This window comes from Macrobrachium rosenbergii, chromosome 2 (assembly GCF_040412425.1).
Source record: "Macrobrachium rosenbergii isolate ZJJX-2024 chromosome 2, ASM4041242v1, whole genome shotgun sequence".
NCBI lineage: Eukaryota > Metazoa > Arthropoda > Malacostraca > Decapoda > Palaemonidae > Macrobrachium > Macrobrachium rosenbergii.
Window position 1 is genome coordinate 36928491 of NC_089742.1, and position 19522 is coordinate 36948012.

The 19522-nt window shown below is 36.4% G+C and overlaps 1 protein-coding gene and 1 long non-coding RNA gene across 2 annotated transcripts in view; both read left to right on the forward strand.

Annotated features, from left to right (window-relative positions):
• The first annotated feature begins 1171 nt into the window (after positions 1–1171).
• Positions 1172–2985, forward strand: LOC136849712 (uncharacterized). Its single transcript, XR_010856395.1, has 2 exons — positions 1172–2171; positions 2422–2985. It is a non-coding gene; the product is annotated as an uncharacterized lncRNA (long non-coding RNA).
• Positions 2986–9037: 6052 nt separating this feature from the next.
• Sans (SAM_USH1G_HARP domain-containing protein Sans) overlaps positions 9038–19522 on the forward strand; it is a 62718-nt gene continuing 52233 nt past the window's right edge. Inside the window, exon 1 of the mRNA XM_067114959.1 lies at positions 9038–9248. Within this exon, the coding sequence (XP_066971060.1) occupies positions 9229–9248 (20 nt within the window). The 5' untranslated portion in view covers positions 9038–9228. The remainder of the gene's footprint in view (positions 9249–19522) is intronic.

Here is a 19522-nt window from a genome sequence, read left to right on the forward strand (position 1 = left end):
AGTTCCGTGCTTATGATGGATTTACCCATACGAATTTGTGGCATTGGCAAAAAAGGGGTTATATATTAATCTAATTTTCCTTACCCTAACCTAACCTTACCTAGAGACCCAGTTCCTACCTGGCCAGCAATCCTTTGTCCCCCTTTGGCCTTCTTAACCTTGCATACACTAAGAATACTGCTTACCTTGAGTTTGGGAGATCGATGGCTGAGTTCCATACGTAACAGGAGAGTCTATCCTAATTGATCCGGTGGCTTCGAACAAGAAATTAGAATAAAATATAAAGATAGATAAATTGCTTCTCTGAATCACATGGTTATGTATACGTATCAGTTATGGATAGTCGTGCGCAGATGAACACACAGCGGTGGTCTGCTGGTTAGAATGCCAACAGCCTAGGCAGCCAGGGTGTATAAACACTGAATAGTAAAATCCAAGAAGAAGAAGCACATGATGCAAATCATAACACTTGACTCGAAATCTCACATCAAATTATCTTCGGCGTTCATTTAACCATTTATGTTTCCATTATTACCTCTTTTAATGCAATGATAGACTGAGAACCATTTTATTTCATCTGTGAATAGAAATACAGGAAACTTACTACCTGGTATTTCGCATTAATGTGACAAAACCTTCAACATTTAAAAACACCAAGACGTCAGGGAAAGAAGAAATTTGAAACAGTATTGCAGATATTACTCATAAAATGTAGCGTTCATTCGTTATTTTTGTTCGGATTTGAACTTATTCTAAGTATTTATAGGTTGTTTCAGTTTGGTGAGATAAGTGGAGTAATTTTCTTAAGAAATTTACAATAATGTATCGGCGATTAACTTTTCCTTCTGTTCTTTTCGCATATACACACATACGGAGAGTGACTTGTTTAAATTCCATCTGTTCCTTATTACAGGTGAGAACAGTATTCATTTCCACATTTGTATTCTACATTCGTTGACGGAGAAATAAAATTTATGCATGCTGTGAGAATCAAAATTGTAAACTTATTGTTGGTACTTTCTGTTTTTGTAATAGTGTCTTGTGTTTAGCAACCTTGGATATATGGAGAATTACACTTTTCTTTTATGCTTGAATATGATGTTGTTATTTTTGTTTTAAGCTCCTTGTATTTTAATGAGTTTACTTTGTGAGTAAATTTGACTCTGCCCGTAGATTTACTAGTGTACTGGTGAATTAACACAAGGGTTAACCTTCTCAAATCAGAATTCAAGATTTTGTAAAACCTTTTTAGGCTGAACGTTGGTATACTTCGATTGTTCTTGCACTGATTTAGTTTATAGCGTAAGTTTTTCTTTGTGTTTGAATGGTGTTTTATAACTGGTTAACTATTTAAATTTTCATAATAGATTAGTGATCGAACCAGGGTCTAGCAACTGGTACTAAACTTATTCAAGTTAGAACTTTCATGGGTTTTTTTCGTCCTTATTACGTACGATGAAATTCTAGTATGAATCTGGGGAGGTTCCCAAGCTCGTGAGAGTGAATTCCTGAAAGGTAATTGGAGAGTTACCTCACATTTCGAAATTCTGGTTAAGTTATTGGGGGAAAGCTAAACTAAAGTCCGTAGTCATGTGGTAGATTTGGAGATGTTATAAGAATGGCTTATACAAGAATGGCTTTTTTTTAATCAAGGTGGATTATAATTCTTTGACTCAACGGATATACGAACGAGAGTTTGAGCGTGAAAAATAAAGCAAATGAAAGTGAAGTTGAGTGGAAATCTTAAATTTTGGGTAAATTTGGTTCTCTAATTGCAGTTGAAGTTAATATTTATACTTTATTTCATAACGAACCCGAGTGAATTTCCTTTAAATGCTTGTTAAATTTCCTAGACTACTGGATTTCGATGAGTAAGTTTTGAAAGTTTTCTCTTATCATTCAGATTAATTTGCTCTTAAACTTTCGTAGAACAATGAACTTTAGAGTAGAAACATATGGATAAAAGTTATCGCCATATTTTTCTAGACCAAACTATGCTAGACATTTGGTTCCAGAGTTTTTCTTCAACCTGGAACCAAACCAACCCGAAGTCCATACCAACTCTCTCCTCTAAAGAGGCCATCAAGCAAGTTTTAACCGCTGCTGCATTGTGGTTTGGCGGAACCTAGTGTAAGCCCTGAGCCATTCCATGAATTTCAACTTTAAACCAAGTAAGTCTTGCACTCTGTTTAGTTGTTACTCAACTAATGCTAATTTGCTTTTACGAATTGGACTAAGGGGAAATGCTTCATGTTACTATTGATTTGCTAAAGGGATAGTATCTGCTTCTTTAAAAGGAATGAAAGATTCTATTGTGCTGTTGTATCAATTATGGCACGATATGACAAATATTGGTGACCTTTCAGCGCGTTCGTCTAATGAATATTTAAATGCATACATTGATATTTACACTCTTGACAGGGACACCTGGAAGCTTATGGAACCTGAGACTTCAGACTGGCACAACTGGATGTCGTAGAGTACCTTTGGACGAGGAAATGTTACCTACCTTTGTCATGAGACTGAGGGTGGAATAACTGCACTGAAGTTTCTGGTGCATCCTGAAAATGCTAGTCACTAGCAGGAGTCGGACGGTTTTTTGGAAATGGATGGCTACTACAGGCTGTTCTGCCCTTCTCAAAGGGTGCTGTTCCCTGAGTCACCGCAGTCTAAAGATGAAAATTATAAATGACGTGTCAGCGTGCGCTTGTCTACAGAAGAGCCTGTACTCTGACAGCTTAAAGACCATTTTAAGTGGATGCTAGTGACTGTGCTGTAGGGACTGGATTCTTCAATGTTCTATATTTAGTATTAGTAAACAAGCAGCACAAGCAGGCACATTTTGCCCATCAGAAGCTTTAGGGATACTCGTAATAGCTTTGGATGTGATTCTGTAAATAACTGTTATGATATATAACGCATATGGTGTGGGTATGTTTAGATTATATTCAGTTTGTAAAAAATTGAGAATAAAAATTAACGTTTAACGGTGTTGGCTTTGTCCCTGCAACCTTACAATATGCAATTTTTTTTTTAAGGTTAAAGGTAACCTTACTTTATTATGTCTAGAAGAGTTAAATCCAATCTAAACTTGACAGTATTAGATTTTAGTTATCAAGTTTTATTTTAGCATTGAGGAAGTGAAATGTCCAAATACTGATATAACTATGCTTAAGTAATCAAATCTCACATCTACATTAAGGTACCGCACAAATATCACGTTTAGTATTTTTAAAATTTTATTTGCACAGGGAATGCCGTGTAAGCATGAATTACAAGGAAACACTTGTATCATTTAAAGCATAGTAATCAAAATAGTTTTCTGTAGTCTTAAGAGTGATCTCGTCAGTAAAATCGTAGAGAAGACATTAAGTAACTATTACCAAAGAGAGCACAGTGGTAAGTAAAAAGGGAATACCGACGAGGACTTCTATTTTTAAAATTTAAAAATAGGAATATAGGTATGGCAGTGCTGAAAAGAAAAGTAAATAGTCTTCGATGAGCAAGCAAACTGCTCAATGCTATCTCTCGAATTAAGGGCAGTAAAGTTTAACTAAAACCGTAGTTTTTAAACTAGTTTTCAAAATGTCAAAATGTCTGGAGTAAAACCATGAAAAGGCTTTAAAAACCGTTCTGAACCGATGATAGAGGTACTTATTGCAATACATCCAGTGATGTAACCACTTTACAAGTAACCGTTGCTATCAGTCATCCTCCTCAGATCTCTGCTAGAGATGAAGTGTCCTAACTCAAAAGGTAGACACAGTTTAACGACAGTACCTTAAGTCTACAAAAATAATACAAAAGTAAATGAGCCCAAGGCAAACTGGATGACGCAGGAATTTAGTTTACAGTACTCTTTAGTTTCCGATGCTGGTACTTTGCTAAATGAAGCCTGGTTTGCAAGTGAACTTTGAAAGTTCATGGACTTACAGGCTGTATATAAAGTTTTGCATGATTGAAGAAGTTTTGAATGAGCCCCTTCCTCGAGGAAGAAATCCTGATTTGCCTGTAAGGTTCTCTCGCTTTTAAATTTTCAAGGCAGGCTAAGGCAGGTTTCCTTCCATACGTGAGGGGAAAGACGTGTGGACGGCTTAAGTACGCGAGAGAGTTACTGATTTGCCTGTAGCTCTTTTCTTGAACTGCATATTGAACCACAGTGATTCTTTTACGAGATCAAAGTCACTATACTCCATCAGCTCCTTCAGGCAGAGGGCAGGGCAGGCAGGTTCCAACGCTGCCAGTCTCACGTGACGTTATGTCAAACAGCCCGTGCCTGATCGTCAAAACACTCACTGACTCATTAACCCACAAACAACATGGTAATTAATCTTCATCCTGACTCGAGGAAATCGTTCATGGTCGTTAAGTACTTTCGAAGGCAGCCGTGGACCCATTGCGGATGCGAAAGGGGCCAACAATGATAAGAACAATAATTGAACGCGATGGGAAGAGAGATGTAATTTTCCTAGCATCAGGAACCGTGACCCAGATTCAAAATCGACGAGGCGTTTTGCGTAGAAATGTTTTAGACTCTATCAGATTATGTTAAAACACAATAGATATTTTTCATCGTGCAAAGGTATCTTGTATGTTATCGATAACTTGAAAAAAAACGTAGAGAAGCTGCTAATCTGAGGAAAAGAAGATATATGAATAGAAAAATGTTATGAATACTCTAACTGAAGAAGCATATTATGAATAGAGGTACAGATAATCTTTAGTAGCTCTCTTATCTGACAGTAGAGATAGGTAAACACAAAAACAATAAATTAGTCACTATGGATAATCCAAGGAAGGGACGGGCAGGGCCTGGAAGAATGGAAATATTTCACGTGGCAATAGGGAACTTTCCCCCCTGCCCTGGAAAACTGACAAAAGGCCTTTAAAAACTAGTACATTTTGGGATAAATGAGAAATGGATAAAAATGGGAAAAATGACAAAATAAAAATTTAGATTATAGAAATAAAATTGAAAAAATAATCTTAAACATATTTATAATGCATATATTTATATATACACATGCATGCACAAATAATTTATATATATAAATTATATCTATCTATCTATATATATATATATATATATATATATATATATATATATATATATATATATATATATATATATATAATTTATGTATATGAAAATTGGTGCCCGCCTCCATTAAATTTTTCTGGATGCGCTAGTGTTTAGTGTAATATAGCTACGATTTATACATCTGATGCTTGATAAACTACCGACAGCAGCAGCTAACAAACCTGATTGTACATACTCATGACTGTAAATATGCTATCAAATAGGTATAACCCTAATACAATGATACTGCTTTTCTTGTTTTACTAATAAAAGTTACCAAAGTGACAAAGTCTTTCTAGAGGGTAATAACTAGCGAAAGACCTTTCAGTTGAAACGTCTTGAAAGATATAGCTCGAGTGAAAATATATGGGATATATGCTAGAGCAGAGGTTCCCAAACTTTTTTGTTCCTCCAGTATTCCCTTGGGCTTTTTTATAGAGTTCCATGTACTAACACTAAAAATTAAGCAATATTAAAAAACATTTTTAATATTTTGGTATTTTAAATTTATGGAGTCTGCATGTGTAGATTACATATATCTTAAATGGTGATAAGAGAAGCAAAGTAAATTACTAAGGTAATTTATATTTTGATCCAGCACATACAATATATACCTTTTTATTATTATCCAAAACATTCAGACCAAAATGTACCCCTGAAACGTGCAAATGTACCTCAGTACATGTACCCCAGTTTGGGAACCCTGTGCTAGAGTACGAAGGTCAAAGAACTTTTGACATTCAAAGAAGACTTGCTGGAAACCTCTTGATTTTCTGGTTGCAATTTTTTCTTATTTGGTTAATTAGAATTATTCAGTTCCAATGACATTAAGCAGTAAAAATACCGTACGGTGCTACAGAAATTAACAAGTTATAAATCAGTTTTGTTTATGAAGTCCCGTGAAAGTTGGGTAAGCACAGTAGAAACAAGTAAAAACTCGCAGAAGTTTCTTCAGCGCCAATCGAGTTTTTTCAGGTAGCCGCTACAGCGCATAATCAAGGCCACTGAAAACAGATCTATCTTTCCGTGGTCTCGGTAACGCTGTATGAACGGCCCATGAAACTTTAACCACCGCCGGTGCTGGCCTGTCCTATATCGTTGCCTGACGTACTCGTATGACTAAATTTAACTGGTGTAAAATAAAACTACTGAGTTGTAGGACTGCAATTTGGTATGTTTGATGATTGGAGGGTGGATGACCAAACACCAATTTGCAGCCCTCTAACCTCAGTGTTTAAGATTTGAGGGCGGACAGAAAAAAGCTGCAACGCCCACCTTTCATAACTTTTACTGTACTTCCGTTCATATTCTTTATTCCATCTTTCTTTCCACCTTCTCCTATCAGTTGGTTCATAGTGCAACTACGAGGTTTTCTTCCTCACCTTTCAAACCTCTCTATACTCTCAAGTTCCCTTTCAGCGCTGATTTACCTCATAGGTCCCAACGCTTGGCCTTTGGGGCCTAATTTTATATTCCATTCCAAATCCATGATAGCAATAAATACGAAGTAATAAGAATAAATGAAAATTAAAGTTTATATCAATACTCTGAAGCATTTCAGTTTATATTACAAATGTCATTACAGAATATTCATCGCATAATGTGATACTGCAGAGTATCTTTCAAATAGTAAAGATTTCGAATTTGGCAGAAGAAAACTGTGGCAAGCTTGTTAAATCAGACATAACTATTACCTACTCTGTTCACTTGTTCTCGAGATATTTTGCTGAACACAGAGTTTGGTTTAACATAACCTCTTCCCAACTTTGCTTGCTGAGATGAAACAAATAAAAAAAAACGCTAAATAGCACAATAAATAGGAAATCCTCCAGTATTTGTGTATATATAAAATCTTCCTCCCTATGAAGGACTTCCTTAAGGTTTTAGTTTATATATATATATATATATATATATATATATATATATATATATATATATATATATATATATATATATATATATATATAATACACACACATATATATATATAAAGTGTATATATATATGTATATATATGCGTATACATATACGTATATATATACATATATATATAATATATATATATATATATATATATATATATATATATATATATATATATATATATATATATATATATATATATAACGACCTTACAACAAGGACTAATATCTGCATCAGTTTACTTACGCCAGCAAATTATTGAATTCGTAAAATACAATGACCCCAAAATTTCATTATAGCTGAAGCCAGGTTCCACATAGCAGCAGTTTCCCATCTTCTAACGTTCAAAGGTTACTAGACTTTCTGTGGGTACACTCCAACGCATTAATGTTCAAAAGTGGCTAATTCTATCCAATTCATCAATGCTATGTAGTTCAGTAGCCGAAATAACATTCGAATTTTATAATGAAAGAGAATTAAATTCTTTTTTCTGGGTTTGAGGCTTGCAGAGGGAAGCTTATCAAAAAGCATTATGAAATAAAGAAGCTGGAGAGGATCATTTCAGTCATTAAAGCGCATATGCACATTATATATATATATATATATATATATATATATATATATATATATATATATATATATATATATATATATATATATATATATATATATATATGCTTCATCTTTTCGAGTGCGAGTCCGTAGAGTGATGAGGCTACTAATCCCATGATCTTTTCTTGACCACAGCTGATTCTGGTAACCGTTTCATAGTTGTGTCGAATGTCGAATGGAGAGTAACAGGCCGGGATCGAATAACGGACCTTCCGAATGCAAGCCCATAGTTCCGCTACCGAGTAATTGGCCGCAGTTACCTCTTAACTTACTTATTTTATGAAAATTTTCGGTCCCACTTTCCCCTATAGCTGCCTGGATATTTGATTTGGTTGGCCCTTTCAGTCACCGTGGTTGATTACACAAACATTTATTCTATTACTGAAGTCGTTGAATTCTTCAGGGGCTGTATCAAAAGTAATTTATCAATTAAACTAAGCTTCAAGTAATAGGATGAATAATCATTTGAGGTTAGATTAAGGAATGCTATTGTCAGTACTGGCTCTTGTTCTTACGAGCTGCCGTCAGCAATTCACTTTACGCGAGTGGTAAGCCTGCTCCATAGACCTAGATACTGCATATCGGGAGCAATTGTTTCAGTGAAAAACGAGAACAATATATTAAATAAGGATTTATAAGCGATCTTTAATATTAAAGGGTGCGGCTGAATATCCTATCTTGAAAGAAAGTACAACACTGGAAAATTAAATACATTTTGTGTGGAGAAATACAGAGAAACAGAAGTTTCAAGGGGACAATTCTGCGGAGTTTGTAACTAGGGAAGCCTGTGATGTTGGTGAAGAGATATTGGGAGAGGAGGAGTTAGACACAAACCATGAGCAGAAGAAGCCTTTGTATATATCAGTATAGTAGTATATTAGGAAAAATTAATTGAATTTGAGTTAGTTTTAATTGGTTCCATGATTCCAAAACTCCCAAAATGGATATAAACTGTTTTCTTAATTAAATATACAACAGCTGTTGCATTCAGGAACATTATTTTACCCTTTAAGTTAACAGTCATATGACGTTTATGTACTGTATTACTACTTCCCATTCAAATTACCAGACTGTTAAGAAAACAGTTTCATAATTTTGCCCTCGACGTCAGTGATCCTTGATGTCTCACCCTAGAACTTTATTTCAGTCAATCAGTTATTAATCTACCCGCTTGAATTGCACCTACAATAAGAAAAAATAGCAACATTTCAACTTTAACACGCATCTAGATCTTCTAACGTTGGTCTTGGGCGTTTCACGATGAGTCGAGTTGATTAAATCTTATGTGATGAAAATCACGACCATTCTCGCGTCACCCGAGAAAAGGTACTGGATAAAAAGAGTAGTTAACAGAGCGCATAACGATATATGTATACGCATATATGCAACAGAAAAACTGGTAACTGGTATCTCCAGGTGTTCGACTGCACGACGAGATAACTCCCCCCGTGGTCTGACAGTCTCCTCTGCCTGTGGAAGTTCAGTGTGAAATTTGAACGAGTGACGTTTGGATGTTCTCGTGGAGGACCGAGTTGGTTCCGGAAGGTGGCTGCCGTTCTCCGAACGCCCTGGAGTTTTAATATTTGTCGCATGGACTAATATCTCTCGCAGACATGTCGGATAGATTTCATAGGTGAGTTATAAGCGGTATAAATATTTCGTTATTGAATACTTGAGGGGTTAGTCTAGGTAAAAGATGAAGCTCCTTATCAGTTTTATCATAATCACGAAAAACATTGTAGGATAAGTGGTTTTCATATTTTGCCACTGAGCAGGAAAAACTTCATTAATTTTTTCTACGTATTGCAATTTAATAAACAGAATTGAATGTTTCTAAATGTTTTCAATACTGATATTAATTTCTAGGATCCAAAGAATGCAATTCATGTATTAGACCCAAGATTTTTAGCCTGATTTTTATGTTCTTGGTATTCATTAATACGATTATCACCTGGCAGACTTCAGAGACTGAACGATACAATATAAAGCAACCAACTCTATCTCTCTTTCTCTCTCTCTCATAAAATAATTTTAGATGGCCTTGCATGTCTATGTGACATGCCATGGGTTACGAGAATTTCCAGTGAGTTGGAGACCTTTAATGAAAATGGAGTGTGTTCGTTCACATGAAAATTTGGGATTACTGTATTGAAACCGTTTACATTCTCGGAGGATTGGTGGTATTCCTTATATGAATATGCAATTTTATTATTATTTATTATTAGACACATTTCTGAAATTACAGTTTCGTTGTTCGGTGATCACAGGTCTTGAATTATGGGTATAGCTATTCTATAAGAGGACGATTACGTACATTGGACTTTGGACTGAAGTTCATGTTGTCCCTGTGGTGAAAACAACACGAGTAACGAAGTTCAAAAATATTTATTGATTTGTTTATTTATAAGTCAAAGGCGATTATCTAGTCTCAACTTTACCGATCTGTTTACATTGAGTACCCCATGAGGTCTAAGATATATTTCTTTTGAGACTGAAACCATTGGTGTACCAGCAATTTAGGAGAGAGGTAGAGTTAAATATAGTTGAAATTTAAAGGCAAATTTCAAAGGTTCTGTCCTAGTTGAGTGTCCAGCAGCCGGCTCTTGAAATCTCCCTCGGCAACACAGAAGTAATTCTGAGGAATGGCGAATGATTCATCACGTGATAGCTTTTGAATTGAGTTTCAGTATTGCTTCTTTATCATTTTGGGATGAATTATTATTTATTTATGTTTCATTATTGCTTCTCCATGAGATGATAATTATTATGTAAGCATTATTTTTTTCACTCACTTATCCCCGTTCGTTTGTATGCTCAGTTTTTAGATTTATTTGTCAGGAACTGACAAAAGTATAATAAACCTATTTCGCAGCCCATTTAGTAAGAACATTACCTTGTATATGATGTGTACACCTAAAGCACTTTTCTATTGGAACCCTCTATCTTACACATTCTTCATCTCCTTCCTTTATATTTTTCTTATCTGATTACGCAATATTGGACTGCCTGGCCCAGTCGCTTCCTCTTCAACAATGAATATATGGTAGGTGAAGATTATGTGTGTGCAAGCTTGCATTCGTGCTTTTGTATATGTGCGTGAGCACATATTCGTAATAACAAAATTTTGCTGACGAACGTAACTTGATTGGTTCTAGAAAGTGGTAACACTGTCACCCCGAAAGAAGGGGTAAGAAAACGTGACGTAAGGGGAGAAAGGAGTAATAAAAATACCCACTCCTATGTAGAACCTCTTTGTGACAGTAGTGGGTGTGAGAACGAATTAGACAGAACCTTTAATAAGAATTGGATTAGGTAATGTCCATATATTACGAGAAGAAAGAAATTGATGTAGAAGGTCGCTATGTCAATGTATGTGCATGAGCGTGAAAAATAGAACATTTTCATTATTAAATCATGAAGCTTAACAACTCTACCCCACTTCTTCCCCACTTGTACTGTATACACTTCATTTCTGTTCAGTCCAGCAAACTTTCACCTATAATCTATTTTCCATCATGACTGGAAAGGATGACTGGACTTCGAGCCTTTAGTATTGATATAAATATGTCAATCACTCACACTCAGGGCTTATAACAATAGTACTATCATGTGATTATCAAGGTATTTGTATGCAAAAAGTTCATGAACAGATGCATATATATATATGTATATATATGTATATATATATCACTCATATATATATGTTGTTTATTTCTCAAAACCTTGGCGTTAACATATGGACAGTAAGTCGATCAATAAAACTTGCAAGCGTGACCATCGGTTACTGCCTGAGATCCAGAGGTTCATGTTGGCTCAAGTTACTTTCCACCTTCCTCCTTCTACTCTTCCTCACGCCTCGGCAGCTGCCTTTTTCTTTTTTTTTTCCTCAGCTCTGCTTCCTTCCTACACCTTTTCACTTGTCGATTTTACATGCCGCATCTTAGCTTAGCTTTCGTTCTTTCTTGTATTAATATTTCTGGCTTACGTGGTTAAAAACTGTGATTTTTGTGACTATGATGTCTCGTAAATTATTTGTGTCATTGTTTTGCCCATCTCGTGTTCAGCGATAGAGCCAGGCCTGATCTACTTTCTAATTTATTGCTCTTTCCTCAATTTCGTTTTTTGTTCTTAATCTACCTTGCTCTCTGTATTACAGCTTTATTCTCATCTTCATTTTGCTTCATGTCGTTCCGTTATTCCCTCCATTTCATTGGTGCTTTGTTCTCTTCTTTCGCTGCCTCTCTTGTGTTTCAGTTTCCTTTGGTCATATTTCGTTTTACCTTTTCATTTCTTCCCTTCCATAAATCCCTTTTATTTTACTCATCCCCTCCATCTTTTCCTTTTGTTCTTCTGTTTCTTATTCCTATATTCCGTCTTGTAGTGCATTGTTTCAACCTCTTTCACCCTTAAATATATATCTCTATTATAACTCCTTGCTTTCCGTCACTTATCGCCGTACCTTCGCACTACCCCTTCCGTTTTATAGTACCTTTCCTTCCGTCGTTTATCGTTTACATCTAGTACCACTCTTCTGCGTCCTCTCCTCCTCCCCCCACCCCCTCCTCCTACTCCTCCTCCTCTCGCACATGGATATGGATGGAGTCGTTTATCACACACGCACGAAACGCGACTTGAAACAGGTGGCCTTTCAAAACACACCTGGACGCTCGCCTTTCATGAAACCATCGTCGGTTTTTAATGGTCCTCTTTTTTTTTTTCTTGCCTTTCAGATTTCTTTCATTCATATCTCTTACGCTTTATTATTATTATGAAGATATTTACGTTTAGTAGTCACTCAAGGTTTTATGTTCGATATGCTTTTGTTTGGTTTGTAAGCGTCATGTTTATCAAATGTGTTTGAATGAGCTGCTATTGTTTTTTTTTTTAAATCTTAAAGTGGTGTGTGGAAATGTTTATTATATTTATATTTATGACTTGTTCACCCTTTTTATGTTTCTTTTATTCCATCGTGAACGCTTTACGCATTATCTTTATCATATTTACATTCGCGAGCTGCAAATATCAATAACGGGACGTTGGACGTGAGGAAGTGAGTAAACTGACGCCGGATTTACAGTGTAGACTTAACGGTTTCCGAATTAAATGTACCGACTTGTCAACATCACGTGACATCGCATATCATAAACTTTCATTTTCATATACATTTGTGATGATTTGGCTGATCTCCGATTATTTTTGACGTTTGCAGTTGCTTTAGCGAGCTCCATAATCCCCTGACTTCCTTCTGCCGTAGACCAATTGGGTGAGCTCACCTGGTCTCCCTCTTCTCCCCACCACCACCACTCCCCCCCGCCCATTGACTCCCACCTTTCCTTCCGTTATCCCTCTCCAGATACTCTATTTACTCTTTCTCCTCCTGCGGGGGAAGCCCTTTTTCGGTGTGGGGGGCGGGAGAAGGTTGGGGAGGGGGTGGACTTCCGTTGCTTTCTAGTGGGGGAAGAGAAGAACTAGAGGAAAAAGGATATGCGAAAGGAGGGCGGCGGAGAGGTTCTAAGTCTGGGGCCGGAATGGGTCCTCTTTATTTGGGGATGGGGTGGGATTGTCCACCCTGCGGATACGTCTGCTTAGCGAATATGTCGTCATAGGATACCGGTTCTCGTGATGTAATATCATTATTCCACAGGAGGGAGAGAGAGAGAACATTGGGCGTATGGACAAGCGTCAAGAGGAAAAAGTTTCGTGGATAAGAGGTTAAGAGTACGTGAAGAGTTTGTGTGTGTGTGTGTGTGTGAGAGAGAGAGAGAGAGAGAGAGAGAGAGAGAGAGGAGGTACCACGGGGAACTTTTTAAAATTAAACATAAGAGGACTTTCAGTGGAGGATTCAATGAGAGAGAATGTCTTGTGAATAGTTCGTGAATAGACTTACAATAAACACATATCTAGTCTCTCTCTCTCTCTCTCTCTCTCTCTCTCTCCACATACACAACAGTTGACCAACACCAGGAGCATAATTCACTGCTTAGGTCAGCAGGGTGATACTAGATTTTAATGAAACATCCCATTCGTCCCTACGAGAGAGAGAGAGAGAGAGAGAGAGAGAGAGAGAGAGAGAGAGAATATGTTTGGATAGTGGAACATGGAGAGAGTGACCGGTGATTGCGAAATGGAAAGTGATATGGTGCAGTGTGCTGTTAACGCATAGGTGTTCACATGCGCACAAACAGCTGCGCATGTTAGTGCATTACGCGCAATTTAGGTATATGTATATGTGTGTAGACTCTTTCTCTCTCTCTCTCTCTCTCAAGAGAGTGTGCGTTTGTAGGTCAGTTTTGCAACGTAACTGACGCCGGATTTGGGTTTTCATACTTTAGGCCGATATTGGTTTTTGTATTCAGCTTTTTGATACATGCTTTTAGTATACATATATATATATATATATATATATATATATATATATATATATATATATATATATATATATATATACTGTATATATCCTATTTATTTTCTTACTTTTATGCCCAACAGATCGTGACGGAGCAAGGCTGCCAAAGGCAGAGTTTGTTGCGTTAAATAAATAAAAACAAATAAACATATAAATAAGTAAAGGAATAAATAATTAAGTAAATATGTTAAGGAATAAATAAATAATGAAATTGATAAATAAATGATTTTTTACGTGATGACAAACTTGACTCAAAAACTCAGGGAGTCGCCGAAGGAGGCAGAAAGATCCTATTCTTAACGAGAAGAGTATTATGGAACGATTACTCGAACTGGTTGATCCTCGAGCTCATGATTTCCAGGCTTTGTCTGTGAGAATGCGACGCTGGACGCGTTACAACGTAGATTAATAAGTGTCGATGACATAAATCTCGACAATGGAAATGATATTATTATGAGTATTATTTTCAAGTCATAAATTATAAGCTTGTTGAATGTAATCACTACTTGCGTGTTGTGTGACGAAACTGGTTTGATTTTAGACTATTTGAAGACATATTCGTGACCAAATAATGTTAAGTTTTTACATTTTCATAACTGAATAGTTATTCTGTTGGCTTCTGAGGCCTCATTGTGACCCTTGATTCTTGGGGTGACAATATTAAAACCAGTTTTTAATCCTGGCAGGCTCAGTTACTAATATATTCATTCTTAATTGGCGTTATTCATGTTATATTTTCTGTTCTATAGTTTATGCGTGGTTGTCGTGTCCTAAATCCGGGAATCATTGTTTGTGCGTTATTATTGAATTGATGTGTATGTTTGTGCAAATTGTTTAATGTTAAGTACTTGCAAGTGATACGTTTGAATATTTATAGTTTTCTGTAAAAGAAAACTATTGTGCCGACAATGTCTGTCCGGCCGCACTTTATTCTGTCCGCCCGCAGATCTTAAAAACTACTGAGGCTAGAGGGCTGCAAATTGATATGTTGATCATCCACCCTCCAATCATCAAACACACCAAATTGAAGCCCTCTAGCCTCAGTAGTTTTTATTTTATTTAAGGTTAAAGTTAGCCATAATCGTGCTTCTGGTTAAAGTTTCATGGGCCGCGGCTCACACAGCAATATACCGAGACCACCGAAAGATAGATCTATTTTCGGTGGCCTTGATTATACGCTGTAGCGGCTGTACAGAAAACTCGATTGCGCCGAAGAAACTTCGGCACATTTTTTACTTGTTTATATTATTTGCTAATAATTAGTCTTTGAAACAGAGCGCACACACAAACATACATTGTATATATATATATATATATGGAACTAATCTACACATTAGCACGTGTTTCGAGTCGGGATCGAACCCAGGTCTCTCAAATTAACCGCGTGGGTCAGTTGGTAGCGCGGTCGCCTTTCATTTGAGAGTATCCTGCTCCCGATTCCGATGAGTCAGAAATCTATGCATTATATATACATATATATATATATATATATATATATATATATATATATTTATTTATTTATTTGTATGTATATATATATATATATATATATATATATATATATATTAACTTTATCACATACACAATTGTTCTGTGCATTAGTAGAATTACTAAAAGGACCTCATTCAAACTGGATGGTATCTAATGGAGTTTTTATTCAAAAAGTTACAAGCTTTCTTGGACAAACAGTCCACATTATCAAGTATCCGTACGGATACTTGATAATGTGGACCTATTTGTCCAAGAAAGCTTGTAACTTTTTTGAATAAAAACTCCATTAGATACCATCCAGTTTGAATGAGGTCCTTTAGTAATATATATATATATATATATATATATATATATATTATATATATATATATATACATACATACAGTATATATATACATACACACACACACACACACATATATATATATATATATATATATATATATATATATATATATATATATATATGTCTGTGTGTGTTTGTGTGTGTGTGTAACTGATTTGCACGCACGCATATTCGATCCTCACCTCACGCGGTCTTAATTCTTGTACCGTTGTCACGATGTGGAAGCTGTCTCCTTGAATTTCTGATGCGGTACTTCCAAAGGTGGTGCCTTTCTTAAAGTCATAAAAGGGGTGTTGCCTCCAATAAAAGTCTTGCGTAAGTTCTACCTTTGATAAGTTACGCCGAGGCCTTGAAGTTACGCAAAGGTATTCCAATAGATTATAGAAGATCGTTCCCAGAAATTAGTGTGACGTCTTCGATGTGACTGCTGTCTTTGCAGTTCAAAATTATTAATATGATTTTGTTATTGCTAATTTTCAGCGGTTATACTGTTAGAATACAGGAGGACACTGATCATCTGCTAAGGGTTATTCATGTTTTAGCCTAGTACTAATAATTTTACGAGTACTAGGGTGGGGCTTGACCCTAACAAATAATTTACCCAGACTCGCGAGAGTCATGGGTGTAAAATATCCCAATATAGAGTTGAAGAAGAAGAAGGTGCTGTCCATCTATCTGGTAGAGTGATGTTGGTGTTATTAGGCCCAAAATCCAAAAACTTCTTCAAAAGAATTTTTTTTAAGGGCGAAGGAGAATTTACGTGCAGGTGACGTCATGATACAGCAAGGTGTGAGACTACGTGCAGGTGACGTCATGACACAGCAAGGTGGCGAGACTAAACATATTCTGTTCTATCTCGGCGTCCGATAAACGATAACAAACACGTCTGATAAAACAGATGGGTCTCTCTCTCTCTCTCTCTCTCTCTCTCTCTCTCTCTCTCTCTCTCTCTCTCTCTCTCTCTCAGCTGAAGTAATTCAAGAGTTTATATTCCCAGTAGCTCTAAATTTCGTGGTAGGCTTCCAAAAGTTAGAGTACAAAGACTTATACTTTTCAACAAAAAAAAACTGTGAATCAATATAATGCTATTGGCTCAGTTTAATAGTGCTATAACAAGCATACATTTTCATACAGACCTCCCACTCCCAGGCTCTGTAATTCGTCGATTTCAGAGTCAACTCTGCTTCCTGTCTTCTCTTTACCCCGAAATAATAAAGAATAACGTTTCTGAATGTTTCTGCTGAGTGATATTCGTGAGAAAAAAGTAACGGGGTTTTCAGATCCAGAAACCTCCGAAGGAATTTAGTGTAACCAAAAAGAAAAAACTCCTTTCAAGCTGACGTTAAATTCATGTGGCCTTTTATTGAGGATTGTGGAGAACGAACTAATTAAAAGCCTAAGAGAAAGAATCACTGTGGATGTCAAACTGTGGTATAATGTATTCGTTGTAACCCATTGCTGCTTGTAATTTTTATAACCCATTTTCGTAAGAGAATGTAGAAGCGTTAACCCTGGTCTAGTAGACAGTATGATGTTGAGCAAACGTTCCTTAAACACACCCCTACCCCTGCCCCTTATATCAACACACACACACAAACATACACACACACACACACACACACACACACATATATATATATATATATATATATATATATATATATATATATATATATATACACACACATGCATACATACATACATACATACACACACACACAGGAAGCCCAAACTACCAAGGCTTTGCGGTATTTCATTTCTCAGAACCGAGTGAAACTCGTAACTTGGGTCTAGCCCTAGTTAAGAAGGTGTTGTAGAGTCAGCTATGCCCTTGCATCTCTTGTCAACATTTTGGATTTCTTTGAATTTCACGCATACTTCCTTTATGAAACAAAATACGAGTTCTACGTGAGCTATTATTTAATACTAGGAAAGTCCGCTTTACACCAAAGTTTAATGCAGGATTTTCTGTAAGCTAGAATACAAGTCACGTCTGTGAGGTCATGGAAGGGTTGCCCAATCTCTACTGACGGCTGACGTGTGGTTTCCTACCCGGGAAAAACGACAGTTTAGCTCCCTTAGGGTATGACTTGTATTATGGAAATAAAAGGAAAGAATACAAACAGAAGATACAGACGATAGTAACATTGGCACTGCAAGTCGTGTTAAAATGCATTTGCGAATATTTGTTAGCATCTTGATGGAAGTCACGAGTGTAATTAGGAGTTTGTGGAAGCTGGTGAAAATTGCTGTGTAGGAAACGTGATGAAATAAGTGCTCATTTTTATGTTGGGTTATACCTAAATGCATTTAGATACCCTCCTATTTCTACTCTTTCCTTTATTTATAAGTTTAGTTTATACTTTTACAATTCACTTAGGCCTAAATGCTCGTCATGCTACAATGATGTGTTCTGGATAATAATTTGCCATCGTTATGACTCATCGGGGAATCAACAGTCACTGTCTTGTTATTAATATTCCATTTGATTGAATTTTGTTTTATAATGTATTTAGATGAATGTCATTTTTTATTCATAGGCTTGATCTGCATTTATGTAGAGCGAGGCACTAACTTAAAATATTTGGAAAAATCCCCACGGTTAATAACGTTTTGTTCAACTTTTTGTTGACCAGTTTTTCTGGAGAGGATTGCACCGGGGATTGGTGGTGGTGGTGGTGGTGGTGGGGAGGGGAGGGGGCGTGGGTTACCGTTGGCGGTAGACTGATTCGGTGGGATTTAAATTTAATTATTCGATCCACTGAATCTGGACTCCCTGATACCGTGGATCGAACTCATTTACTTTGAGCACTGGCGATGACATTAACTAAAATAACCAACCGGTGAATAATGACGACAGTTATACAATTGTTCCGTGGTTAGGGAAAATGAATAAATCCAAAAGAGGAGAGAGAACAGGAAGAAAGAAAGAAAATGCAAAGTTCCACAATTACTCAGCAATTGAGTAATTGTGGTTGGTGATCTGCCAAATTCTAAGTTAGATTTTTCTTACAGTTATGATTTTTTAGTATCGCGATTTGTATTTTCACACTTCGTCTAATCATGGAAATGTTATATTGTCTGCATCGATGATGCTTTTAGCTTCCGCTGTGACATTTAGGCTATATATGGATAACCTGTTCCTTCATGTTTATGAACAGGTTCCTTGGCATTGTAATATTGACTTGCAAGGTATTTTTTTTTAGCTCAGGCATTGATATTAACATGCTTAGCAAATGAATGCTTTTCAATAACTCACTCGTTCTTATGTATTTTTAGCGATTTTTGTATTGAACTGAATGCAGAATTCAGGCCAAAGGCCAAGGACTAGGACCAATGAGGTCATTCAGCGCTGAAACGGAAATTGACAGTAAAAGTTTAAAAGGTGCAACAGGAGGAAAACCTCGCAGTTGCACCATAGATCAGCTGTTAGGAGGGGGTGGAAAGTAAGATGGAAGAAAAAGAATATGAAAATAGGTACAGCAAAAGGAACGAAAGTGGTTGCAGCTAGGGGCCGAAGGCACGCTGCAAAGAACCTTAAGTAATGCCTACAGTGCACCGCATGAGGTGCACTGACTTGTATAGCTGAGTTGTGATTCAACACGGGGCGACTCCTCAATTTTGCGGTGAATCTTGACATTGTGATTCACGTTTTGGTAGAGCG